Genomic DNA, 27,659 nt, shown 5'->3' with positions numbered 1-27,659 from the left:
TCTGACAGCCAGCCAGGATCAACCCACCCCAAGCTACTAGGACAATATTTGCCATGCTTTTTGGCTGTCTTGGAGAACTACTTGGAAATACTTTGTCATTTGCTCCAGATGGGAGCAGAAAGGATCCAGATGATCTGTTTTTCAGAGACTTGTAGTTGTCTGTCATGTAACTTACTGTCTTTTCAGGCTGGCTCACAGAGGTGATCAGTAAGAGGGGTTACGTGGGAAAAGCTTCTGAGTGCATAGGAAAGGAAAAAGGATGGGTCAGGCTTATGTGGATTTGGGGGGCCCTGACTTTTAGTGTGATATGGGTATGAATATCCAACGTGGTGGATTTACACAGCACTTCTTGCCCCTTTGTAGTGGGATGGGGAGATGGCTTTTCAGCACCAAGTAGAAACGATGGCAAAACGTGTTTGTATTTTTATTTGCTTAGAAGCTCTAGTTTGGATTAGTGCCATTTGCCTAGGTGATACTGTACACTCAGGGTCTGTCTCAGAAATCCTTTGGAAAAAGGGGTCAAGTGGGCGCAGTGCTGAGTGACCTCTGTGGAATCATGTACATCAGCCCATTGCATGTATGTATACAAGGCAGCATCACAGATTAGGCACCTTGTTTCCAGTCTAGTGGTCTACTGGACCATGTTGCTTACATGGATAGTGTTCGTTAGATCCTTGCTTAAAGAACATAAATAACTGCCATAACCAAATACACCATGTACCAGATTTACTGGCTGTGCTTTTTTATCTGTCTCTATAGATCTCTTTCAAGTTGTCGTAGTCACTTAGTAGTGGTACGGAACCCGTGAAGGCCACTTATCAGCTTTCTGGTGGAAACCACATGCAGCAACGCTGTCTTTTTCTTGTCCAGAATAAGAGTACAGCTACTTGATCTCAGCTTAGTAATGATTATGTTTTATAAGCTTGCATTACCAGGCTATACTGTGTGAGTTCCAGCCAACTGCAGTATTTATTGCTGTTCGCCATGTAAAATGCATATGCAGTGTGAGATGCACCTACAACTTTAAAGTCATAGTTGCTATAGATATAGACAGAATTTGAGAATGTATGGAAAATATACAATCTATATGAGTACAGAAACAGCTCAACTAAAAAAAATACTTTTCCTCTGAACACACTGCAAGGAGAGTTCAAGGCTACAAACACTTCAGAGAATGAAAAGAATGTAATTGTAAAGATGGCATCTCATAAAGAAGAACTTAATTCTGATTTAGGTTCAGCAAAAAAGGAGTTAGGATTCAGTGAAGAGAGAACTGGTAAAATGTTGAAGGATATAAAGGTATGTTGGAATTCTGGGGGCAGCTGAATGATGTAAAAATCACTTTTCAAGTAGAAACTTAGATTCTGAAATGTTTAAGTTCTTTTGTATATGTCAGTATATGTATTTCCATGTTTAAAGTTTAAGTTTTAAAGTACGCTGAGGAGGGATAATCATCAAAGCCGGAGAATATATTGAGGCAAAATAATGAAACTACTGTGTCTTCAGGCATTCATTACGATAGACCTTCTTCTATACTGGTATGAACTGGATCTGTAAGGAAAAGTGCAATATTTGGTTTAGAATTTCAAATACCTGAGCAATATAGTGACCATGAACGTGAGAGCTGGAGAAAGGGAAAAATAAAAGTATTTGGGTACTTCTGTTCTAGCATGAATTAGCTAAATGCCATTATACAGAACATCTTCAGAGGCAAAGAAATGACTGCTGCTTGGATTACCAAACAGAAAACCCACGTGAGATTAAGCAGCTCTTTACCTAACCCTGAATAGTGAGTGAGAGTTTGTGCAATTTATTAACATTGGGGACCCTTTGTGTAACAGCGAGCATAATGCGAACATAATGCAAACAGATGCAGCATTCTTAGAAGAGCAAAGAAACCCCCTATTCTTGGGCTCAAAAGTGAGAACAATGTGAATATTAGGAACTGTATTCATATGAAAGCTGGAAGCACAGCTAAAAGGTTAAAGTACTGGCAGCTATAGGATTCATTAGCTGAGGTGGATGATTAAGACAAAGGGTTTAAGGTGATGGTCTAAAATGAGAGACAGAACAAGTATTCACTGCATCCTACAATGGAAGAGGCACAGAGGGTGAAATGAAATTTGCCTGGTATCAGGTTTAAAATAAACTAAAAGAAATACCTTTTCAAACTGTGCATCATTCAGACTCTTAACCACAGTATCTAAGAAGTCAAAAGAGTAATTTTATCTTACAGTGACCTAGATGAAGTGATTCAAGATAAAATCAACCAAGAGCTGTCGAACAGGAAGGTGTTGAGCGTGTGTGGGGCCGAGGATGTGCAGCCGTGCTTGGGGAGCCGCTGCTTTACCACAACAGGGCAGATTCCTCTGCAGAATGATTGTTCTGGTGTTGTTCAGCTTGCGTCAGGCTGACGGTGGTAAAACAGAGATGGAACCACAGAACTAGAGATCCAAAAATTCCTGATTTTAAGAGAATAGAGGGAAAACAAGTCCCTCTTAAAGCAGTGGGTGGGGGCTTTGAGAGGATTCAATGCCTGGCGGACTGAAGATGAAAAAAGTGGAGGGAGCAAGGCAGACAGACCTTCTGTGTAAGTTGTGGAGGTGTTAGAAGAGAAGCTGCAGCTTGGCATGCTCAATATGTGCTCTAGATTCTCCTTTCTGCCACAGAAGAGCCACAGCCTTTGCTGTGAGCACACTTGTGCCTACTTTTCCCTTAGGAGTTTGTGTTGATAGCATCAGTAAGCCCTGGAATTACAGGGAGCTGGGCTTAGGGCTCCTAAATCGCTTGGTGATGGGCACACTGGATCCCTGAGGTCACAAGGAAGACAGTAAAGGTATTTTCACGCCATGATTCAGAGATGTTCTGTTTGGATGTCAGGCTCCAGGGGAGCGAGTGGAGAGGCTGAAAGACAGAAGAAGGTTTGACTTGTTGGCATGTGGAGCGAGCGGTGGGACTGTTGGAGCAGTGGAGTAGCAGCCTTCCCATGGTGTCTGTGACATACCTCCTGGTTGAAAAGAGCATTGAGGGCATAGGAAAAGAACAATAACTTCAAGAAGCTTTGGGAAGGAAGGAAAGCTCTTTATATAGAAACGCTGAGTAAATGCGAGCCCTTGTAGGCAGGGATGTATCTGTGTGTCTGTGCTGGCTGTGTCCCGTCAGCCTCTGTTGGAGGTCGTGGTTGGGTAGAAAGACTTTGGTCTGACCTAGTGTGTCTGTTTTGTTGAGTCAGAGCTTGACAAGCGATCTTCAGTGTCGCTGATCATCGGAGACCTAAGCTTGCTGTTTGATGCTTGCAAAAATAATAATTTTAAAAAGTGGGTAGAGTACCCCTGTGGGAACAGGCCACTAAAAGGTAGAAGCATGGTCTCACCAAATATTTTGGATATAGAATCACAGAATGTCAGGGATTGGAAGGGACCTCAAAAGCTCATCCAGTCCAATCTCCCCGCCGGAGCAGGAACACCCAGATGAGGTTACACAGGAAGGTGTCCAGGCGGGTTGGAATGTCTGCAGAGAAGGAGACTCCACAACCTCCCTGGGCAGCCTGGTCCAGGCTCTGCCACCCTCACTGAGAAGAAGTTTCTTCTCATATTTAAGTGGAACCTCTTGTGTTCCAGTTTGCACCCATTGCCCCTTGTCCTACCATTGGTTGTCACTGAGAAGAGCCTGGCTCCATCCTCCTGACACTCACCCTTTACATATTGATAAACATTAATGAGGTCACCCCTCAGTCTCCTCCAGCTCCAGAGCCCCAGCTCCCTCAGCCTTTCCTCATAAGGGAGATGTTGCACTCCCTTCAGCATCATATAGCATGTTGGTGTGTGTGGCTGCTGTGTGTCTCACATGATGGGATATGGAAATCCATGCTACTGTTCCCTCCAGCAACTCTAAGTAGATGGTCAACATTGCATTGAAACGGCAGGTGTAGGAATGTCAGTAGATGACTTCTTAACCATTATTTCCTGGTGCCTTGGGTAAGGAATTAAGCCTTAAGATAATTCAGGGTATTTGTCCAGTGTGGAAAGCAACAGTTTGTATTTGTATTTATTTGAAAACAGGAAGATTATCTACACAGCTACAAGGATTACAGTTTTTTCCTGACTGATACAAAGGTCAGCTTTACAGAAATACTTTTGCTTATTGTACGGATTTTTCTTTTTTTTCCAGTCGATGATATTCTTGATAAAAGCTTGGTTAGCTGGCGTATCAAATATACAAAAGTGTTGCATCGTTTTTACATAAAACCTGGGAATAATAATAGATACAACTGTTAAATTTGAGAAGATATTTTTAAATGCATGTTTTTCAGTTTGTAAAATCATATTTAAATTCCGTTAAACAGCAAATATGTGTTATTTCATTGTAGGAAAAATATGAAGTTATGTTTGACTTGACAACTCACAATATCAATCCAAAAACTCAGATGAAGCAATCACAAGAAAATATCTTGCCTCAGGAGCTGGATGTGATCAACAAGTCTGAGGACAAGCAAGATTTGAAAAAGCGTTCCCATCAAATGTTGGAAATTCATCAAACTCCCCATTCTCCAAAACACAATTTGGACATAGGCAAAGAAACTTCCAAAGGCTTCCAGAATTCCATTGCGGACGTGGCTTCATGGGGCTCACCTGAGATGGTGAGAAAGCAAGATACAAGCATGGAACTTCAACCAATGCTTCATCTGACACCCTTTTCGGAAGTTGGAAGCACAGATTTTGAAATCATGCACACGAGGTCATCCATGCAAGATGACAATTCCGTATTGCTGGGATATTCTAACCTGTATGAAAATGTCAGTGAGGAAGCAGCAGTGGGAGCAGGCAGAAAATCTCCAGCTTTCTCTGAAAGTACCTACTCTGTTGATGATGACCAAGATATGGAGAAGAAGATTTTGGTATGTGATATTTTATGTTGGATTTCAGTCTAATTAAACAAGACTGCTCAGCTCTGCCCAACTCTGATCATTGTAGCAGAAATTTACACACTGAGAGGGGAATGTCCAGTCACGTTCTGAATGTGGGATTGCTTGTCCCTCTCTCACTGTCAGACAGTGGAGCAAATTCTGTATTAAAACACTGTTTACCACTGCTTCTAATATTTGAAAACAATCTTCTAAACCCTAAAATTGAACAATAAGCTGCCTACAGCAGGCTTTGTGTCCTGTACATTTATGCGCCGATGTGGTGCCAGTAAAAATACAGGTGTTGCTCTTGGAAGATTTGTTGAGAGAACTGTTCAAATTCTGGTGCTTTGGCAGTGATGCTACGTGGAAGTAACTGATAAATTTGTGATAATACTTCATGTGCAAGTAGCTGAGCTAAAACCAGTAAAACTTTTTTGCTACCACAGTACTCAACTTACTGTAGCAGTTCTCCACTTATGAGTATCTGTTGTTGAGTGTTAGAAGAGTTATATATAGAAAGACTATAAAGAGTTAAAGAAAAGTAATCTGTGTTGTTGTTGGAGTGAGTCTTAAAACTTGAAGAATAGAGGTTTTTCTTTTTTAAAGGAAGTATTTTTTATATTTGTGTCCGTATCATTTCACACAAAGGTAAAGTCTGTACTTCGGAAAATTAATCTTCAGATGTATATTTTGTGCCTTGCTCTTGAAGAGCAATTCCTTATAAATATATGTCTGTTTCTTAAGACTATTGAAAAGGAGAAAAAAATGAGGTGGAGTAGGTGCTAAAGAGCACCAATGCTGCATTCATTGTGGTATGTACCATCTCTGTCACTATGATGAAACAGGCATTTGCCAAAATCTGCACTAGTCACTAAGTTGTTATAAATGCAGACAACGCTACAGCTGGATTCAAATAACTAATGTGAAAAATTCTTTTCAAGCAGATGAGAGAAGCTGATAATCTGACTTTAACCCCTTCTGATTTACAAGATGATGTAAGATCAAGAGCATCTGCTGTAGATGCAATGAGCGATGGATATGGCAGCAGTAAGTTAACTTTGTAGATTCCTTTCACCTTTTGTTAACTTCAGTATAAAAATATTATAACGCTTCTTCTTTTTCTTTTCCTGTAGATCTTTCATATGAAAGCAAATGCCTTTGTCAGGTGATACTTTCTTAGAAAGACTTGTATATTTGTGATAGTGCAAGTCTGCTTTTAGCTTTTCGGCTTTATATGGGGTTTTAGTGAGTCCTGACTTAACTGAAACACTTTATCTGGTGCTAAAGGCAACTTACAGCCTTTCTACTTGTTTAAGTTAGATGAGATCTCAACCAACTAACTTCAGCGGACCCTGCATTCACACTAGTAGAAGAAACTGCGGTTATTTGGAAAGTGGATATGCCGATTTCAAGTTCTTTTCATCTTTGTAACACTCAGGGTGTGGGGGGGCTGTCTTTTTCTTCAGATACCAGCTCCAATTTGGCAGCTAAATTACAACAGGAGCTACAAACATCAGAGCACCTAGATGCCAGTTTCATGCCTTATCTGCAGTACTGTGGAATGTTTCCAGATGTTATGGAATTGACTAGAGAAAAGGACATACTTTCACCACAGCTGAAGGTAATACGTGATTAACATAAACATACCAGCAAATTAAAACAGAAACAGCAAAAGCGAAATACTAATATAAAATGTTTAGCTGGTACCTTTACAGTGTAAACCGTAATATTTGTCTTGCTTGTACTTGCTAGAATTAAATAAGCTTTGGCAGGGCAGAACTGGTGATGTTCCAGAATGTGGCAGTACAAGAACTTATTGACCCAATCTGTGGGTTTGTCTTGGAGGCTTTACAGAAAGCTGTTGCATAAATAAGTATAGTTAGGTGCCATCGTGCTCCCCTCTCTGTTGTTATCATTCTGATACACTGGAGAGCTGTGGAAACACCACTGCAAGGCGGGGAAGGATCTTTCAGTGTCAGTTCAAGGAACAGGAAGAATAAACAGAACACTGAGCAGTGATTTGCTCGTGAAATAATCGCTATTTTGATTTTGGTGACAGAAAAGCAACCCAAGTTGCTTCAAAAGTTGAGTCAGTCAAAATAGATGTGAAGAAAGACTATAAAGAGTTAAAGAAAAGTAATCTGTGTTGTTGTTGGAGTGAGTCGCAACGAGGAACAGCTCCACATCGAGGCTGGGATGTTTCTGATGAGATAGATGGAGAAAAGGACTTAAATCTCCAGTGACCTTCCTTGAAAAGCAACCAGGAAACATCTGTGCATGATGTAATAGTTTGTGAACAGGGAATTTATTTAAAAGAGTTTATTTTGCCTGACAATGTCAGAGGAAACTATTTCCACTGCGTAAATTATTAAGACTGATTATTTTGGGAGATGTTATTTGTACATAATCTGCTAAATTAAGCCAAGGTTGTCTAAATACATAATTCAGTTTTCTGGCATCACTGGGCTTTAGTGACATGCCTTCAGACTTGAATAGAATGTAATTTATTCCCAGGAAATTTGGCTAAATAGTTCAGAAACAACACGGTACGGTCCTTTGGCTTAACTGCATATTAGCGTGTTGATGTACGCAGCAGTAAGATGCGCTGGCATTTGTGCTTTAATGTTGTGAATACAGGATTTAAGAATACAGTAGCCACTGTATTCTTAAATATTGACCTTGGTTGTTAGGCGGTATTATTTTTGTTGTCTAGTGCTATCCCATCGCACTCTTGCACTGTCAGGATGCTGATGCCTGTTTCCTAATACTATGTTTGTTTGTTTGTTTCTCCTTCTCAGAATGTGCTCAAGATGGTGTATGAAGAGAGCCGCAAAATATTGGCTTTGTCAGAGCATCCCTTTGGCTTTAGGGAGCTGAAGAATGTTCATCAGAGCAGAGCAGTGATGGAGGGATGGCAGAAGGAGGGCTTAGCCTTGCTGGATGCAATACAGTCACTGAAAGATTACCTGAGCAAGGTGGCAGATAGAAGAGACAAGGTAGGGCAAGAAAAATATCCTTTAAAACAAGGTAACCAGTTTTTTATATATATAGAAATATATATTGTTTTGTAGTTAGTGTGTATGTGTGTGTATATATGTAAGTATGAGGAGCAAGGGACTTTCTGAGATTTGAACAGGCCTCTTCACCTTTGGCGTGCTTAAATTAACGGGTATGTTCTTACACAGTAATGATATGAAAGACAATGCATTTGAGATTGTCAAGAGATGCCATTTTTTTAAAAAAGTATATACATATATGTGTATTTTTAACAGGAACATTCAGGTATTGCTGCTGACTGGAGAGGAGAACTTCTGCAAGCAGTACAGAGCATCTTTGAAAAGGAGAGAAATGTGTTGCAAATTGACTTGAAGTCTCACTTCTCCAATCCTGGGTCTGGTGATGAAGCTTCATTAGTGGAAAAACTGGAGTACATCATGAAACAACAAGTAAGAAAGCCTCTTAAAGTGTTACGGTCATACATCAGTTCATCTATTCCCCCATATTTTTTAAGGTTTTTACACTTTTACTACTTCTGTTGTTAAATCTTACCTTGTGCATTAATCCAGGTGGTGTGGGATCAGTAAGCCTTTATAGTCTATGTTTTGGTACAGTTTTTCTCAAACTTTGTATATTGTGCTGCAAAACCTGTGGATTGTTTTAGCTAGCATTCAGAAAAATACTGACCTGGAGATTGTGAAAAGGAAATATTGGATAAAAAGGGGAGGGAAAGAATTCCATGTAGAGCTTCACAGACTTCTTGTGCAAAGGGTACGTATTGAGCTAACTCAATACCTGCTTGGGATTTTTTGCTGATAATATTTAGTATTTAGGTTCAGACCAGATGGCTTGTTGTAACTACGATGTATAAACTATTATTAATAACTGTTACTCTATTTGGAATCTAGTGAAGTGAGGTTTTTCTTTTTTACTTAATATCAACATGAAGAATGCACTTAGTCATTTGAAGTTCCCTCTGTATAGAACTTGTACTTTAAGGGTTTCTTGAGGGTTTATCTTTGTAGAAAATATGGGAATAGCCTTGCAGATTTAACAGGACTTGGTTCATTTTCAGGAGGAACAGAAGCAGATGATTGTAGAGCACCTTTTCTCCTCAGACCGGAACAGTTTGCTCTCTGAAATACAAGATCTCCGAGCTCAGCTCCGCATGACGCACCTTCAGAACCAGGAGAAGCTGCAGCAGTTGCAGGAAACCCTCACCAAGGCAGAAGATCATGGGAGCAAACAAGAACATCACCTTCGGAGGAAAGGTAGTAATCACAAGGTTCTTGTTACCTGCTCTTTTATGTCAGTTCTTTCCTTTTTTGCCTAGAAGATAAAACGAACAAAAAGATGGTTTTGCAAAGAAGCAGATGCTGTACAATTCTTCAGTTTTATTAATGCCCTCAGGTTTCCTACAATTTTAGCAGAGGAAGGAGTTCTTCTTTCTAATATTAGTAGTTAAGAAAAATCTGAAAAGCAAAGATGAGCTTTAAAATAACCCAAAGCAATAGAACTGAAGGGTGACTATTTTATAGCATACACATGTAGAAAACCCATCAACAACAGTAAAATACCTTTGTTAGTTTTCCTTATGCATATGTTTGCTAGTAAATGGGTTCATGAAGTTTAGAATCCATTAGTAACAGGTTGCTTCCAATATATCACAGTAGCTCATACAGTCTCATCAGCTTTCCTGTTCTTTTCACTTTGCCCTGGTAGTTAGAGAAGTTTCTGCTTTGGGATCCCCAGGGTGAAGAGACTTGGGCATGAATTTCAGAAAGTTTTAGCAGCAGAGCCAGTATATAGAGATAGACCAGCTCTCTCTATGTGCATCTCTCTGCTGATTCATATGTTTGAAAATAAATTAATTATCCAGACAAAACCACTTTAACACAGCTGATTTTTTTTTCCTCCATTTGAACCAGTGTAACTGATAACACATTGTCAAATTCTCTGTAATACAAACAACTGATAACATTTTCTTATTCTAGTTGAATTATTAGAATATAAGCTTCAGCAGGAAAAATCTGTTGTAAGTGACTTGCACAGCACCCTGGCTGAGGAGCAGAAGAGAACCTCTGAAACATGTGATCTCCTGAATCAAGAGAAAACAGCCCTGAAAGCAGAGTTATATGAAAGTAAGCAAGAGAATGAAAGGCTGCAGAAATCCCTGGAAAAGCTTCAGAGGGAAATAAACCAGTTATGGTGAGAAGTAGATTTATTCTTTGATTTATCAACAGGTCTGAAGGAGCTTTGTATACTCATTGGATCCACAAATGGCGCAGCACTTGGAAACACAAAGAGGAAAACTAACCGCTGTCTCTTTTCACAGATCTGTTCATTTTTCTTTACTAACTGCTTAAACTTACCTGATCTTCAGTCCAAATTCGCGTATTTACCTTTTCTGTAGCCTTGACTGAGAAGATTGTGGAAACAAGTGCATGTTGTAGAGGCGTACTAAAAGAGAACAAGGCTGGTTCCTTGTGTCCTTCCTGCACCTCACTCCTGCAGCTTTTGTCTTAGTCCTTTGGTTTTTACTTTTGTTTGCCTGATGTCTTTTGTGTATTTTTGAACTTTGCAGTTTCGCATTGGAAAAAAAGGAAAAAGATTTGACAGCTGCACTTGAAGACTTGCAGACTGCACATCTGAAGGAAACGGAGCTGCGAGGTTTGTTTGAGGAACAACAGCTTCAGCATAAGAAAGCAGGAGATGAAAAGACAAAGGCCTTGGAGGTAATGCCCTGCATCTCAGTGCTTCAGTTAACTTCATGCACCAAGGGAGGTGAACTAATAAGTTATTTTTGCGGTATTTATTATGCTCAATGTTTTTTGTTTAATAACTATTTAAAAGCCCTCAAACTTCTACTGAATGTGCACAGCATTTACTTTGTTTTTTAGTTTGTTACCCTCCTTAATTGCACATGCCGAAATAAGCAAAAGTTGTATGTCTGCCTTTTTTGTATCTTCTTAGTGTTTTTGGAGCTTTACGCTTCCACAGTTACATTATTTGGGTCAGTTTTCTGCTGCCCTTGCTCTGTGGGGCGAGCCACATTCTACACTTGTGCAACTGCACCCGTTATTCCAGAGCAAACGTGCTGTGAGGATGTGATGTGTACGATCAACTGAGATTATAAAGCAAACAACCCAATGATACACATGCTTGGCAGAGAGTAACTGGAGCCTTTCCAATTTAACATGTGGTTTTTGGAGGTTAACCAAAGTCTTTTTTTGTTCCTTTTCTTCTAAATTGAGCAGAAAGCAAATGAACAGCTTTTTCTCTGATACTGTAACAGCAATGACTATTCTTGGAAAAGGCCTACAGTGACTGGAAAAAGAGGGAGACTTAACATTAGCCTTTTTATAAACTTGAAAACCATAACCAAATGGTAACAGATAACTCTCAAAATGGACCTAGGGATGGATCATTTTTATCAGTCTGTACTGTCTGTTTTAAAGATAGGAGCTGTAAAATCCAGAAGTTTTACATCTAGTCTTACTTCTTACATTTTTGGTTCTTTTTAAATCAACACGGGTTGATTTAAACAAACAGAGGAGGGAAGTATTTCACGATGAGAACATTTAGCCATTGGAATAATCTCAGGGAAGTGGTGGATTCCCCAACATAGGACACGTAAGATTCAGCTGGACAGGGTGCTGAGCCACCTTGTCTAGACTTTGCTTTTGCCAAGAAGGGTTGGACCAGGTGATGCTTGAGGTCCCTTCCAACCTGGTGTTATATGATTCTATGGTTTCCGCTTCAGACATCGCTTATGAAGGTGATTGAATGATGTGAAGAATAGCAATTTTCCTACTGAGGGTCTTACTAATTGAATTAAAAAATAACGTGTTGGAAGGTATTTTAACATGATAATCTCTGGTTTTGTTACTTGGTGTCATGTTGCTCACAACCATGCTTCTGGCACTTACAATTAGACAGTTAAACTTGTAATTTTCAATTTAACCTTTCTAATACTTGAACTACTCTAGTTCAATCTTGAATTTCTTCCTGGGTAAAGCAGGAGGTTGAGAATTGCTGATTGCCAGCCTGCCCCATATATGAGTGTTTGTGCTGGACTATTAATATGTGTTTCCCCCTTTTGAACAGGAGCTGCAGGCTGCCCTGGAGTTGCAGTTGGTGCAGAACAGCCAGCTCTCTGTATCCTTGGAGCACGAGCAGACGGTAAACGACAATCTCCGCAAGGAACTGCAGATCGAGCACTCCCGCTGCGAAGCGTTGCTGTCCCAGGAAAAGACCAAACTGTTGGAGCTCCAGAGAAATATTGATGCTGAGAAAAATCGTTCGCTGGAGCTCCTGAATTCCTTGAATCACGAACGCGTTTTGACAGAACAGCTGAGCATGAGAGTGAAAGAAGGTGCTTCTTGTCAGCACAGGGAGTCGCTGTTGGAACAAGCCTTTGTTCGAGAGCTCCAAGCCCAGCTGGAAGAAGAGAGGTCCCGAACTATAGAGCTAGCTGCCGTTATTGAGAAAATGCACCAGAAGGCCATTCGTTCTCAAAGGCAGCTCGAGGCTGAAGTACAGATGTGCTGCGAAGAAACCCAGAAGGAGAGAGAGGCCAGCGACAAATTGCGAGCGACGCTGGAATCTCTTCAGGGTCAAAAGCAAGAGGTAATCCGGTCCCTGGAGGCCCAGAAGGAAAGGGAGGCGAAGCTGAAAGCCGACTGGGAACAACTGCAGTCGCTCGTCAAGACAATGAAAGAGCAAGATAAAAACAAGAAAGAGGAGAGGGAAAGAGAGCGAAGACAGCAGCACCAAGCAGAGCTAGAGAAGCAGAAGGACTGGCAGAGAGATCAGGAGAGACTGGTGAGAATGCATCTGCAAGCCTTGCCTTACATTGGAATAGCCACCAGCTGGGATTTAACCCTGTGGATGGCGTTATTTAACTGAAATGTTTCCTTCCCTTGAACAAAGAATTCTGAGAAATGCATTAGATGAGCTCTTTTCCTGCATTTCTCACACACAGCCGTTTTCAGGGGTTTGTGTCTGGATTTATTGTTGCCAGAAGTTGATCTTCACATCCCTGCCTGTGCTGGGAATTGCCGGTTGTTAACAGATGGAGAAGAATATGGCTTAAACAGAGATGGAACTGAGCTAGGTTTCATGTCATTGCCCTTATTTTGAGCTAGGTTCCTAATTATGGTTTGCGATCGTATCAGTTTCACCCTTCTTGTCCCTCAGCTCCTTCACTTTCATTAGAGGACGACAAAGGCTTTGCAGGACCTCTGGAGACTTTTCAGTCACCACATCTGGAAACGGATGGAGAAAATACCTGTTCCCGTGTCATTAAATGCCTTCCTCGTGGCCCCGTGTCATGGGGGCACCCCAAAAATCAATTTAGGCAGGTTATAAGCTCCAAAACCAATTTAGGCAGGTGATAAGCTCCAAATAGGCTTTATTCTAACCAGAAGTGTTAGTGGAGAACCAAGCAGAAGTGGGGTTTATCCACTACAGTCCCACTGCTCCAAGGAAGACCAGCTCAATGGGGTACTCCAGTGAGGTCCATTTATAATCTAAGTTGAAGCTGAGCTGTGATTATTTATGGGAGTGTCACGCTTGTATTTGCAGTTTGTGTATTAAAAAAAGCCCCAAACAAACAAAAAACCACTTATATGTGAGTATGTATATATATGTAGAAGATGCAATTAACTACTACTTATTCTGTTCAAATAGCAAAACTTAGAACGGCAACACCAGAGGGATGCACAAAGAATTAAAGAGCTGCAGGAAATACTGGCGGTATTAGAAGAAAGAGAAAGAAATCACCCATCTCCAAAGCGCCAGCAAGAACTGTTGTGTAACTTAAACAAAGAGCAAAATGCCAAACAGGCCACGACAAAAGAAAGTGAAAAATCCCATTTGCAACAGCAGCAACAACAGCTGGAGAAGATAAGACAGCAGTTGCTTTTTGTAGCTGTGCACCTGAATGAGTTCGTATATAAAACTGTAGATAAGTGAGTAGTTGTTCATAACACAGTTTTCTTTATCATTCTACGGGAAAGAGTCAATTGGGTAGTTTGGCAACTGCAGAACGCTAATTAGAGAGCAATCAAAAAACAGGTTAATCAACACATTTGCAGGATTAGAATGGGAAACTCCATGGAGCATGGCAGGGAAAAACAAGGTGTCAGGATTGAGTGGCCGAAGAGCAGTAATTTCTTATTTCTTTGGCAGCAAAGTAAAATACTACTGATGTTTTGCTGTAGCCTAGATTTGCATGGTAGAATTTCAGACTGGTATAAAATACAGACTTCTGAATAAATCCTATGTGGCACTATTTAGAAATTCTACTCTTAAAAATTAGCAAAACTTGCTAGTTCCTGTGTGTATTCATAGTATTTTGTGTGATGAATAATCCATAAGTACAGCCTCAAAATGTAAAGGTCATCCAGTGGGGAGAAGGAATCAAATGTACATTAACATTACTATAAATCAATTTGATGTTAAGAAAAGTATTTCTGTTTTACAGAACAGTTAACATTTGGTCTGCATCAAATGATGAAGCTGTAGCCTCTTTACTGCAGACATTAAAGGAACTAAAATCAGATTTATTGTCTACTCCTGCATCTCAGGTAAGAAAACCAGCATATATTGGTCAATTATCAGTGAAGTTGTTTTGTATACTTTGGGTTGCAGTACACATATAAGCTGATTTTTTTTGTTGTTGTTTGTTTAATTTTTTATTTTCCCCCTCCTCTTCCTTATTTGGTAAAACATTGAGGAAAAATGTGTTTTGCCTTGGGGACGGAAAAAGGACACACTCTTGTACTCGCACTGTCATTATATCAACATATTTTAGTAGCAGACTCTCGCTATTTTGTTGTGCTGCAGTCTGCTTCTGCCACCCTGGGCTGTGTTGCTGCTGCTTCTCTGTGCATCCAAAGACAGTTGTTTTTGAGCAAATTGTCAAGTAATTTTCGAAAAGTGCGAGAAAGGTTTGTTATTTGAGTGTTTTGACTGATGTTTGTGGTGTTGCAAATACTGTTTGATACAAGCCTGGGGGTTATCAAAGGCTGAGCTCAGGTCTATTGATACCAAGTACATAGCTCTTAGATTCCATCTCACTCACCAGGTAACTTTGCCCTGTCATTTCTATCTCTCTCTTATAATAAAAAAAGAGATCTTTGCATTGCAGCTCTTTCAGACAAATTTTGGGGATTTAGGGCTAAGTCTTGGCTCTTTTTGATTCAGCCTCTCTCTGCTTGATAGCAGATCCACAGCAAACACTCCTTTAAGAAAGAGTTCAGACTGTCTGGTAGGTGAAGAAGCTTTGGTAACTTATACTGTTCTCCTGTGCTCTGCAGTATAACTCATGGTATATGACAAGTTGGCCAGGCCTGATGCAAACTCTCCCTAAGTGCTTACAAAGGACAGTAAATATTTTCCTTCTGTTGCCTGTGCAACCAGTTAGGTGGCTGCCAAATGGATCATCTCCATCCATCAGGAGGGGGATGTGACCTCCTCCCAGGTAGGTGTTACTGTGGTTAAACCTTCTTCCCCCAAAGCTTTAGGTCCCTCCGCTGTGGACAAAATGCTCAGAAAGCCTGTGGGGGAACCAGACAACCTTATGGCTCTTTTTAAATCTGACTTAGCAGAACTCCCTCCAGAGCTGAGCTGTTTTTCTGGCTCAGCTCCCTCCAAGTTATTACTCTGCTGGAAAAAAAAAAAATAGCACGGGTTGTTTGTTTTTGCTCTGATGCCATTAGACCTTCCGTGTTGGGAACTCTGTTGCAAATGCTTTTCACAACTTCTAGTTTTTCCAGGCTCTCATTACCATCAATTAGCAGCCCTCTGAACATTAAGCCAGTGAATGCCATGCAGAATAACAGCTCCTCTCCTGTTGGACCAGACTTTGCAATTGCCTCCTCCAGGGACTGTGACCACACTAAAATAAAGGGACTGAAGTGTTTTGACTTATATTCTATTTAACAAAAAACTAGTTTAGTGGAGCTCTATAAAGACATATGCCTTTCTATAGCTTACAGAGTGAAAACTGTAGCTTTATATCCTTCTCTTCTGTGGACACAAACACCCTCCTCTCTGCCCTCTTTTCAGGCTTTGATTTTTTTCCAGAATTGCCTTTTGTTTCAGGCTCCTCCCTGAATTTCTCCTTCCTTTAAGGTGCTGAACCACATGCTCTGGAGACCAAAGGAATTTACTGTTATTACCTTCTTGAGTTGTGATAAATTGGGGACTGTTAGACAGGGAAACTGTCAAAATGCCAGGATGAAAAATCTGTGCGAAAGTAAATGTGGAATCAGTCAATCAAATGCCAGCTGGTGCAGCAGAAATCAAGTGGGTAGATGGATCTTGGATATTACGAGTATCTGTTACTGCCTTCAAATTGAGCTTTTGCAGGTCTGTAGAATGGCTGGCATGGTGGGACCATAGTGCTTACCTTACGTCTGTGAATTAGATAATAAATACAGGACAAGAGTTTAACTTGTGCAGAAATAAATACGTAATTTCAAAACAGTACTGAAAGTAGTGTTAGATCTAGAATAATTTTTTAAAATCTGTTTTAAATTTGCTGAGAAGTGGAGAGCCTTTGTTTCAGAAGTTTTAAAGGAGTTATAAAGTTGGGAGGGAGGTGGACGATGTGCCGTGAAGGTGCAGATGGCATTGGAATCCCTATTTGTTGCTGTAGATATTGCAGGCAGCAAAAAGACTTAGATGGCTGTGATTTATTAAACTTTCTAAGATTATTTTACTTGAAAAGTTGTGCTCTTCATAGAAGAGAAATGTAAATGGCACGTGCTAGTGTATTAAGGCGTTAATCAGAAATTACTTCCGAAAAAGTTCCAAATCCTAATAAGGTTGTACTTAAATAAGTTGCTAGGAGAAATTTGGGTCAGTAGTGTGTAGTGGCTCCTCTGATGCCCTGATTTTATTTCAAGGGATAAAACATGAACTGCATCAAAAGATATCTTTTGTTTCTCTGTGGTCTGCTGGATCACACACTGATGTAACCATTGACCATTAAATTGATAATTGATCTGAAGAGGGTTCTGAAGGCAGAACTTCCACAGAGAATTGGACCTGGAGTTGAGTCTCATTCCTACAAGAGATGACTTTCCACAAAACTGAATTTCTCTGAATTGATTGTCATTTTTCAGAATCTATTTCTCTAGACGCTTCACAACACGGTTTTGTGCAGGCATGTGTATACACAGACACTTTCTTCACAGTTCCTGTGCTGCCTGTGGATATGGAATGAAGCCAGATGATTTGTTTCCTTTTCCAAGTGTCTTGTTATTAAAGGGAACAGGATTCCTGATCAGACAGATCTACAGAGAAGGGGTAGCTTGATCAAAAATTAATTTGATACGTCTTAAGAAGGGCTGCTTGTGTTTTTCAGCTCTCCATCCTCCCATTTAACACTGAATGCCATTGCTAATTTTCAGGCTTGTTTTTATGTGTTGGTTTGTCCATAAGGTTAGATTCTTATTCAGTTTGAGATGTTTGGCAGTGGAAGTAATGTGCAGAAACGGTCACAGCTCACTTCCTTTGGGTTTCTTTTTTAGATCAGATCTACGGACAATACTGACTCAGTTCACGAACTGGAGAGAGACGCTTGGCAGCGAGAGAGAAACATTTTGCAGAACGCACTGAAACAGGCTGAATCTGAACTGGCTAAAGCGACTGCTGAAACTGAAAACAAACCAGTGGGAGAAACTTCCAGTCCGAAGGTAAACCTGATGCTGCTGGTGTGGAGCTTGATGAACGAGCGACGCTGTAGCCATTAGTGTGTCTTTTAAACATTTGGGACTTGCTTAAAGGATTCATGCCATGTGTAGAACTGGTAATTTAGTAATTGTATTGTTTGAATAAATATGATAGAACTTCTTGTTGCAGAGGAAGCAGGATGCGTACAGCTCAGATTTCTAGGGATAAAAGTATCTGTTAGATTATGGCATTTAACTTATTGCTGTAATCTTTTTTTGGTTGCTATTATAAAAGGTGACTTTATAGATCAACAGTTTTATAAACTGCATATTAAATTAGGAACACTTTCCCCTTATGTCCCTCATCAGAAATGTTCCTTTGTAACTTGTTAGTGTTAGACAGGAACTTGCACCAAAAGTAATCCAGCCCTTTGGAATCCCTTTCTACTCTTAAATGAGAGGGAATTCAGATTTCTTGCTTAAGCGTGACAATATCAAACATCCATTATTTTTAACTTTTCACCCCGATCTTAAATACTTTGTTCCTCTGACACATTTGCTTGTAATGAAGTGAGATGGGCACTCATCCCAACATGCTTTCCAGTTAATATTCATGTAAAGCAGATGTTATTTTCTTTGTTAAGAAGTTAAACTGTTTTAGAGTTTTGGGTATGGCCATTTTGCTTTGAAACATTCAGGAGATATAAGACAGTCTGACACTCCAAACTCAGGAGCTTTTGTGCCAGCTGCATCCTGTCCACAGTGTGGACATTTGACATGAAGGCACCTTGTTTGTGGCTGGTTTTCTGCACACCAACCAATGAGCAAAACTTTCTAGCCTAGTCAAGACTTCATGGACATAAAGAAATTCAGTAGTATGGTGTCCAGACTGCCAGAGTGTCGCACCCCTGCTTTGCACCAAAATTGGCCAAGTCACAGAGTCTGATATACAAATATTTGCTCAAAATTTCATTTTAGAGGTAAAGATACACTGCTTCTATACTTCATAATTATTAAATAGCTTTCTACAATTTTGTAAAGCAAAATACATGAGAGACATTGCTGGAAAAAGCCACCAACTTTTCTGAGTTTCTGTAGCTAAATCTTAACGGATTGGAATTTGTTTTTCCTTTTTTTTTTTTTTTTTTCATTCTCCAGTTGCAGAGATTATATAGGAAGTACCTTAGAGCAGAGAGCTTTCGAAAGGCTCTAGTTTATCAGAAGAAGTACCTCTTGCTGCTGCTTGGTGGATTTCAGGACTGTGAGCAAGCAACCCTCTCTCTGATAGCACGGATGGGGATCTACCCCTCACCCGCAGACCTGCAGCTTTCAGGGGCGCGGTCCCGGCCTTTTACCAAGTTCAGATGTGCGGTCAGGGCAATCATCGCGGTATCAAGGTAAAGCCAAAACACTCACTGTCTCTCAAACGCGGTGTTTTCTTGGAAGTTTTTAAAATTGATAGTTCCTGTGGTTTATCCTTGGTTAATATTAAGCAAAAGCTATCTCCAAAACTAGTTCAAATGTGACTTGTTAGCTGTAACTTTGGCCAAGCTGCCGTTTCAGTCAGCACTGTTTGATGTGTACAGAACTACAGATCTAGAAAAAGCTGCTTCTCTTTTGAGAGAGACCCAAGTGCAATGTATTTGCAAATCAGTGCACACAATGACAAACTGATGTCCTTCCAGGTCTGACCATTATCTATTTGTACTCACAGGATAGTCTGTCTAGTATGAGAACGTCATCATCTCATCAGGGATTGTTTTCCTCTCGAGTCCCATAGCCTGTGTTTCATTTGGTATGATTCTATCATACGCTGTCACTTACTGTCAGATGGATTTTGTTAGCTGCACTTAGCACAATATGCCATCTGATAATGGCTTTTGAATCCATTTAATGAAAAAAAAAGTCTTAAAAGTAATAGGTGATTCTTTCTGAGCTATTCCCTTGTCTAGTGAGAGTGATTACTAGCAAGTTTGACTTTTGGGAGATGCCACAGGATGTCTTCAGGTTGTTTTTTTTGATGTGGATGCTATAACGACAGCAATAGCGAAGGACACAGGAGCAGTGACCTCCAAACTGCTCCGCTGAGGCAGGAAGAGATGCCACAAAACTCTCTGGAGACTGGGGACAGAGGAGCAGTGCAAAACCAAGTGAACCTTTCCAACAGTTAGAGCATCGTTGCAGAGTAAAATAGGATAAGCCTTCACTCTAAAGACTGAAGAATTATTCCTTCACACCTGCAAGGATTGTTTCTTATGTTGTTTAATACATTTCATGCTGACAGCAAGTTAATATTAAAGTTCAGTGTGGTTTTGCTTGTTTTAATGATTGTACAAATTCATTTTGTTACCAAGGTTAAAGTTTTTAGTGAAAAAGTGGAACAAATTTAGCAAGAAGACCACACAGGGTGAAACCATTTCTCACAGCATAGGAGGTAATACAGGTAAGTGCTTTGGACAAGTACATTGTTTTAATCATAATTTCTCTTTAGTGATGTGTTTCATTTAAAAACAAAAAATACCCATAGAGGTGGCAAAATCTGCTTACCTGTTAACACAAATTCGTTTGCCCATTTCCTGAACACAATGGCTATGAGTTTACAAGGCCATTGTAAGAAATTACAATGGAAAACTTCCAGAGTGTTTAATTTACAACACTGGCAAGCTGCTCCTCTTCTCCCTTTATTGCAGTTTCTCAGGCTGTGAAACTGAGTCTTGTGTTCGTAAAACTCATCAGTAAGGACTGTGTTCCTTTGAGTTACATACGGATGTGTTTGTAAGAATTCAAGCAAACATCTTAATGTGGAACCCAATATTGTAGAACTGTCCCATTTAATGTAATATTCCATTACTTGTGGCTTTTCAACACTCAACAAAATTCAAGTGGAATAGTGCGTTCTTCATTAGCTGGTACTACATAATTTTCACTGTTTCTAAGTTGCTGGAAACACGTATTTAAAAAAACAAGACATAAAATATACCACAAAACCCAAACAAACAACATCCTACATAAAACCACAGTGGTGTGGTTCCTATGAAACTCGAATCCTGAAACGCATGCTGAACTTTCTACCTCACTACCAAATAGCATTTTGGCATCCTCATGAAAAAATACTTCATTTCTTTTTTTATGATTTAAAGAGCTTACAGAAGGGATTCTTCTTTTTTAATGAAGGCAAAACAACACCCCACCCTCACCCCTCAGACCTTCACCAAACCAAAAAATCTCTGCTGAATCTGAAGCTGGAGAGTGTAAGTCAACAGTAACATATAGTTAGAGCAACGAGAATGAAAATTTTGTGAAAAAAATATTTTGCTTGTACCAGCCATTGGAACATCCCCTGTGTGGATATAGCAGCAGTTGATGAAAAAGCAAATCTGGAGAAAGAAAACAGTGCAAGTTCTCCATTGGCAGGAAGTAGTTTCTTGACATTAAAATGTCGAACTTCTGTTAAATCTGGTTAAAACAAACAGATTTAAAAGAAAAAAAAAAAAAGGCAGTTAGCAGTAGAAAGTGTATTTTAGCCTCATTTAAAACCAAACACAATTGTACTGTGCTGTCGTTCTTGTGGGTTTTATTTGTTAGGTTTATGTGTATTAACTGTTTTACATTTCCCACAGCCCCCGGTGCCAGAACAGAAGTTCTGAAGGAGCAGCAGCCCCCCGCCGTCCCCCTGGGCTCTCCCCCGACCCGCGACACCGGGCTGTGCCACAGAACCAGCTCTGCCAGATTCGGGAGCCGCTCTCCCCGCTCCCCTCATGGCTCACACAGCAGGTCAGTCTGCAGCCTCTGCCTGACCGACAGCCTCTCCTTAAAATAAAACCACTTACGGGAGGAGCTACTTGAACAAGGAGATGAATTCGTTGTCTTCGATCTGCTAAATGTTTTTGTTTCAAGTTGTTATAAGTGAAGAAAACTTTTCCTTTGCTTTAAGCATGTCTGTTCTTGGACTGGGAGCATTCCTAGTGGTGTTCCCCAGTTCAGTTTGGACATGCTACAGGATTTACAATGGCTATGCCTGTCAGCCTCCTTTGAGGGGTGATTCTTGTTGCCTTTGCCGTGCAAGTTGGACATTAATTCTGAGCATCCTGTGGAAGCGGCTCCCATACCACGTGACAGCGTTGCATTAGTATTAGCTGCCTTCAGACTCTGTGCACGCACACAGAATGGGAGGTGGAGAAATTGTGGGGTATGTTCTGTTGTGGTTTTTCATGAGTTATGGCCAGTTCTGCAACCCCAGCTAGTGATTGCTGGGTTGGATGTCACAGGTGATGTTCTCTCTACAACCATCTGAAAGGAGGTTGTAGCATGGAGGGGGTTGGTCTCTTGTCCTGAGTAGCAAGTGATAGGATGAGGGGAAATGGCCCCAAGTTGTGCCAGGGGAGGTTTAGATTGGATATTAGGAAACATTTCTTCCCAGAAAGGGTTGTCAGGCATTGGAACAGGCTGCCCGGGGAAGCGGTAGAGTCGCCATCCCTGGAGGAGTTTAAAAGACGTGTAGATGAGGTTCTTAGGGACATGGGTTAGTGCCAGAGTTCGGTTATGGTTGGACTCAATGATCTTGAGTGTCTCTTCCAACCAAAACGATTCTATGATTCTATAAATAAACTCTTACTCCAAATAGCAATATGTTTGCACAGCGTGTCCCCTTCAATGTATATTTCTGCTAGTATCTGAAATTTGTTGTTAATGTCCAGAAAGGACACACAGCGTACCATCTAAAAGGTCTCCTTTCTCAACCTTTTCCTTCAAGACAGTATTTTCCCTGCTGAACAGGAGAGCACATGCCTGGATGGCAGCATGTTCCTGTTCATCTCCACAGAAGGAAGACTCTCTCTGGCTGCAGCTTTCTTATCTGAGAGACTTTCTGTTGCATATCAGGAGAGAGAGATTTATAGATAATCCATCTTTTATCAAAACATCCTTTCTTTTGACTCCCCTGTATACAAAGCTGCCCAGTCTATAACTTTTTTATACGTAATTTTATGGTGATGGTGGTTTTTGCTGTTGCTCTAGTTTGCTTTGCACTGAATTGCTGCCTATATGAATATAACTTTATTGTATTTATTTGAGAGCATGGCATGAAAATAAGAAAATAATTTGTTTCCCTTTTTAAGATTGCATCCATCCACAAGTCCAGCTTCAGAAAAGTCCCTTGTGCCTGCTCAGGATCCTGAACGATCGCTAACAGAATACATCCATCGCTTAGAGGTCATCCAGCAAAGACTAGGGGGTGTGCAACCAGGTAAGGAACCACCTTGTTACCCCTCACAGCTGCCAGCAGTCTGGGCTGCTTTTTGCAAGATGTCTTCCTATATATTGCTTACAACACTTAAAGCACGAAAAGAGCATCGTTTTAATGAGTAATTATAGTTGTGGGGGCAGAGGGAAAACTAAGTACGTCTCTGAAATAAAACCTTTTTGTGAATCATGTCTAAAACTAGTCCAAGTGTGGCATTTCTCAAAATAAGTTCTTAGTGAAATTCTATAGTGATAAGGCTGAATAACTTCATGTGATTTCTAGCCCCCTCCTGCTATCAAGTCTAAATAAGCAAGGGTTGCATTCAAATCAAGTTTCATATAGAGTTAATTTGCTTTAAAGTCAATGAGAACCATTGTAATAGCTGAATGGGGCTTTCTCTGCAGCACAAACTATAATACTTCCCTCATTTATTGCTCCCTTATATTCCATAGCATATATAAAAAAAAAAAATTGGAGTCTGGTAAGAACAGCCATCTAGTTCCAAGATTGATCAAAGAGCACACGAAGGATTGTAGTGACTCTCATCTTTGCTATTTAAAACACTTCCACCTAATTTCTAGACTAAATTTACTTAGTTTAATCTTCTGGTTACTCTTCTTATATCTTCGTTATATCACAGAAATTCCTTGTCCCAAGGAAGAACTTATAAACTGTCATCACGTCATCCTCAAATCATCTCCTGTCAAGATATGTTTAGATGTGTTTTCCAATGTTTTGTTATATTTGAGGTTATATCTAAACCTTCTCCAGTGTATCAGGATTGTGGAAAAGGAGCTGGACCTCTGGCTGCAGTGTCATTTGTGCTGGACCGAACACAAAGGGAACTTGTTCTCTGTTTGTATGTGTAACTGTTGTGTTGCAGCGGTAGCCTCATGCTGCCTGCCCACCACAAAGCAGCAACACAAACGTAATATTTACAAAAACCAGCCGTTCCTCCAGGGCCTTTGGAGCACCTTCCCCAAGCCTTGCTTCACCCAGCCAGGCTATGTTGCTCGTTCCTTGGTCTGAGGTAATACGGGCCACCAGGTCAGATGATGCCACTGATGCTTTTGTCCAGCCTTTATCCCTTTTGTCTGTTTGGGCTGGTTCCCCGTGTTACTTCTGGCTGCTCATCCCCACAATCTGTTTACTTCCTCGTGCTGCTTGAGAGTCCCTGTGGTCCTTGATCTCCAGGCAAGCACTGGTTACTTCCTTCCACCAACTGCCACCCTTGGCTCCCCATAATTTCAGCCAAAAGCTGGAAAGATGACCAGGTGGAGATGTAGTTGTGGTGCCAGGGGAGGACCATGTGAATTCCATCGCACATCTGCACCTTGCTTGTCTCTTTCACTAAGCGTAACTGTTGTCAGCTGCTGTTTCCCAGGCACACTTGCCACCTGTAATTGTCCTTCAGCCTTTGCCCAAAGATGTGGGCCTTGATACTGGTTGTCCTGAGATGACAAAAATATTGAACAGTATCTGCAAATCTCTGCCAGTCACTAGTACTCTTACTGCTGGCCCCTCCTGTGAGCCTTATTGGCAGCAGATCAGCTCTGGGGGGGATTTTTGTGGGATTCAATTGTACATCACAGCATTAAATAGTGACTCTTGGCCCTGCAGTCATTGTAGATGCTCATTCAAATCACATCTATGGTGCCGGCTCCTCAGCAGTACCAGATTTGGACATTTGATCTGCGTTGTAGAGGTGCTGTATTGTTCTCATGCACTTCCCCACAATTTATTAATGGCATTATTAACTTTACTGCTTTTGGAAAAATAAAGATTCTTAAGTTCCCTTCTGAGGCAAATTTTTTTATGATTATGTGTGATATTCCCAACGCATTGTTAACTTTGAAAAATTAAACTTGAAAATTATGTGTTTCTCTAGATGGAGAGGAATCTTGGCTTTGTCAGCATTCACAGGAGCTCTGGGGAAAGTCTAATGTGTTGCCTGCTTTTTCTGGCTCTCTGACTTGATCTAATTAAAAAACAAAATTAAAACAAAACTGAACAAAAGGCTACCTTTGCTTGCAGGTCCTAGTCTTGTTAATGTCGCTAAAGTCAACAGCTACAGTGACACTTCCATATGGGGACTTTGACATTGCTCTCAGCAGGCTTTGATGTAGAAACCTTAATACCGTGACTTGGTGGGGTTTTGGTGTGTGTGTCCCCCTTACTGTAGCTGTTTATGGCAGATATAGATAAACACATTTTAGAGTTGAAACCTGACAGTTGTTCATAGAAATAAGGTATTTTGTTTTATACTAAATGTGGAATAAGTATTCCACAACTGGGACACCATTAATAGCAATTTTGTGGGAAGTGTGTATGATTTTTTTTTTTTTTTTTTAATTTTTGTGTTACCAGAACGATGATGCCAGGAGTTACAGGAAGACATCACAGAATCATTTCAGTTGGACAAGACCCTCAGGATCATCAAATCCAACCATAACCTAACTAGCACTAAACCATGTCCCTTTCACCAGGGCAGATTAAAGGGTTTTTTATGCTTTTAACCTGGGGCTCCAAGGTTCACTTTGGCAAACGTGTGAACTTCCAAATCTCATGTTGTATTGTTCCTAGGCGGCTCATGAAAACAGTAATTGCTTTTAGCATAGCTCATATGAAGCACATTGTGGAAATTACATGCTGCTAACTGCACCCCGTTGCTTCATCACACAAGCAGTTTTTAAATATTAATTTGTTTTATTTAAATTTAGGACAAGTTCCAGGCCCACCTCGTCAGAGAAGCATGAAAAAGTGACAAGAACGCTTCCGAGCTCCATCCCGCGACCCGCTCCCCGAGTTACTGCTTCCTTCTGAGTCGGCCCATACTGAATGGAGGCATTTACCAGCTCTTGTGCAACTGAATAAAGGGCAGTGCTTTTGCATCAGATTTTTATATGACTCTTTTTATTATATTTTAGTACTTTAAGAGGAAATTACTTTTCACTAAAACCATGTTTTACATGCTCATGTGAAATTATTAGTAAGTTAACGGCTGACGTGTGCCTGCGTCACTGTATTGTAAGTTGCAAAGAGTCTCTTTGGTGTTTATTTTTTATAGTGTATAGCTGGATTCCTTGTAAAAAAAAAAAAAGTTATTAAAATGGCATTTTATTAGTGAGTTGTTAGATTGTATGCTTATTTGTTTCCACCTTACCTATTTGCTTTTTTTGCTGTTTCCTAAACTTGTATGGATTTTAATATTTCTCTAGGATCACTGCCTCAGTGTCCAAGGGACGGTGTCTCCATGGGGCACAGGCTTTGGGGTCTGTGTCCCCTCCACCCGCTCTGTGACAACCACCTCCTGCTGTGCTGGGTGCTGTTTGATGATGATTTGAATAATGCGGGTGCTGTTTATTACAACCGTATCTTCGGTCTAAGATCTTTTTAGGGTGAAATGTAAAAGGGATAGGGTACCTTCCACTTCTAGTAAAAACTCGACGTCATGACCTCCTACTTTACCAATTATATGCCCTTTTGCAATTTAAACAAGTTTCCCCATGCAAAAAAACCCACCACCACCAGCAAAAACATTTTCAGCCCCTCTGGCTTTCCTACAAGTTTTCTTCCTTTAGTAATTTCAAATGGTTGCTGCCCTAGGGGTAAATAGCCCAGTTTTCCACAATAACAGCATTCCATTTTATCCCATTCTTTTATCACCGACTTCCCTCCGTGGTTTTTCCCCTTCCAATCTTTATCTTTCACTTAGCACATTCCTAGCTAAAGGTGCTGCTAACAAATCAATCTCCTTCAACTTTTCTTCTCTTCCCCACCATCATACACAAACATGACCACACTCGGAATTATTGCAAATTCTTCACGCCAGCCTGGCGCATGCTGAAATACTTCTGTGGATCCACAAACACACTTGCAAAGCCACGCTGGAACTAGTGAGATAGAAAGGTGCAAGTCTTCTCCCTTTGTAATTCTTTTTCTTTACGCAGGCCTGAGCAGGGTTTCACACGCAGGCTCTTGTTTCCAGGAGCAGTTCTCTGGGCTGTCGCGGTTGAGATGGACAAATGACATAGACCAAGTTCTTAAGTACAAACAGCAGTCTCCATTTATTGCCACAAATGCCTTTTTATATAGTCTTTACCAGCTCGTGTCTTTTGCTATTGGTAACAGGCTGCAATAGTAATGCAACATTGGCTAATATGTCAATGTTACTCTTTTACTCCCATCTTTCTCATGGGTACACCTTAATATCTTCAAGGCTAATTTCTGTTCCCATACTCTCTGTCATGGGATCCATGGACCTGCTGTAGTTTCCACATCTGGAATATTGTGTCCAGTTGTGGCCCCTCAGTTCCAGAAGGAGAGGGAACTGCTGGAGAGAGTCCAGTGCAGGGCAACAAAGATGCTGAAGGGAGTGGAGCATCTCCCGTGTGAGGAAAGGCTGAGGGAGCTGGGGCTCTGGAGCTGGAGAAGAGGAGACTGAGGGGTGACCTCGTTAATGTTTACAGATATATAAAGGGTGAGTGTCAGGAGGATGGAGCCAGGCTCTTCTCGGTGACAACCAGTGATAGAACAAGGGGTAATGGGTTCAAACTGGAACACAGGAGGTTCCACTTACCCTCACTGAGAAGAAGTTTCTTCTCAAATTTAACAGAGCCTGGCCCAGGCTGCCCAGGGGGGTTGTGGAGTCTCCTTCTGTGCAGACATTCCAACCCGCCTGGACACCTTCCTGTGTAACCTCATCTGGCTGTTCCTGCTCCATGGGGGGATTGCACTGGATGAGCTTTCCGGGTCCCTTCCAGTCCCTGACATTCTGTGATCCCATAACATGTCCCACACCCCTCCGTGCCATCCCCACTCAGTCTGGAAG

General features: G+C 40.8%; 1 protein-coding gene across 6 annotated transcripts in view; it reads left to right on the top strand.

Moving 5' to 3' along the window:
- The window catches only part of PCNT (pericentrin), an 86,128-nt gene extending 60,173 nt beyond the window's left edge, over positions 1–25,955 (top strand). For 5 of the 6 annotated variants that reach the window (XM_082056521.1, XM_082056522.1, XM_082056520.1 and 2 more), the window contains 17 exons: positions 4,370–4,897; positions 5,848–5,953; positions 6,373–6,527; positions 7,705–7,902; positions 8,179–8,352; positions 8,979–9,174; positions 9,898–10,111; positions 10,488–10,638; positions 12,011–12,727; positions 13,595–13,875; positions 14,391–14,493; positions 17,446–17,610; positions 18,745–18,983; positions 19,941–20,029; positions 21,207–21,360; positions 22,704–22,831; positions 25,549–25,955. In XM_082056521.1, coding sequence (XP_081912647.1) covers positions 4,370–4,897; positions 5,848–5,953; positions 6,373–6,527; positions 7,705–7,902; positions 8,179–8,352; positions 8,979–9,174; positions 9,898–10,111; positions 10,488–10,638; positions 12,011–12,727; positions 13,595–13,875; positions 14,391–14,493; positions 17,446–17,610; positions 18,745–18,983; positions 19,941–20,029; positions 21,207–21,360; positions 22,704–22,831; positions 25,549–25,592 — 3,642 coding nt within the window. In that variant the 3' untranslated portion in view covers positions 25,593–25,955. The remainder of the gene's footprint in view (positions 1–4,369; positions 4,898–5,847; positions 5,954–6,372; positions 6,528–7,704; positions 7,903–8,178; positions 8,353–8,978; positions 9,175–9,897; positions 10,112–10,487; positions 10,639–12,010; positions 12,728–13,594; positions 13,876–14,390; positions 14,494–17,445; positions 17,611–18,744; positions 18,984–19,940; positions 20,030–21,206; positions 21,361–22,703; positions 22,832–25,548) is intronic. The other variant, XM_082056523.1, reaches the window with a different exon arrangement.
- Positions 25,956–27,659: the final 1,704 nt, after the last annotated feature.

Source organism: Streptopelia decaocto (assembly GCF_964273445.1).
Source record: "Streptopelia decaocto genome assembly, chromosome: 6".
In the NCBI taxonomy this organism is placed as follows: domain Eukaryota; kingdom Metazoa; phylum Chordata; class Aves; order Columbiformes; family Columbidae; genus Streptopelia; species Streptopelia decaocto.
This window is presented reverse-complemented; position numbering and strand designations above follow the sequence as displayed.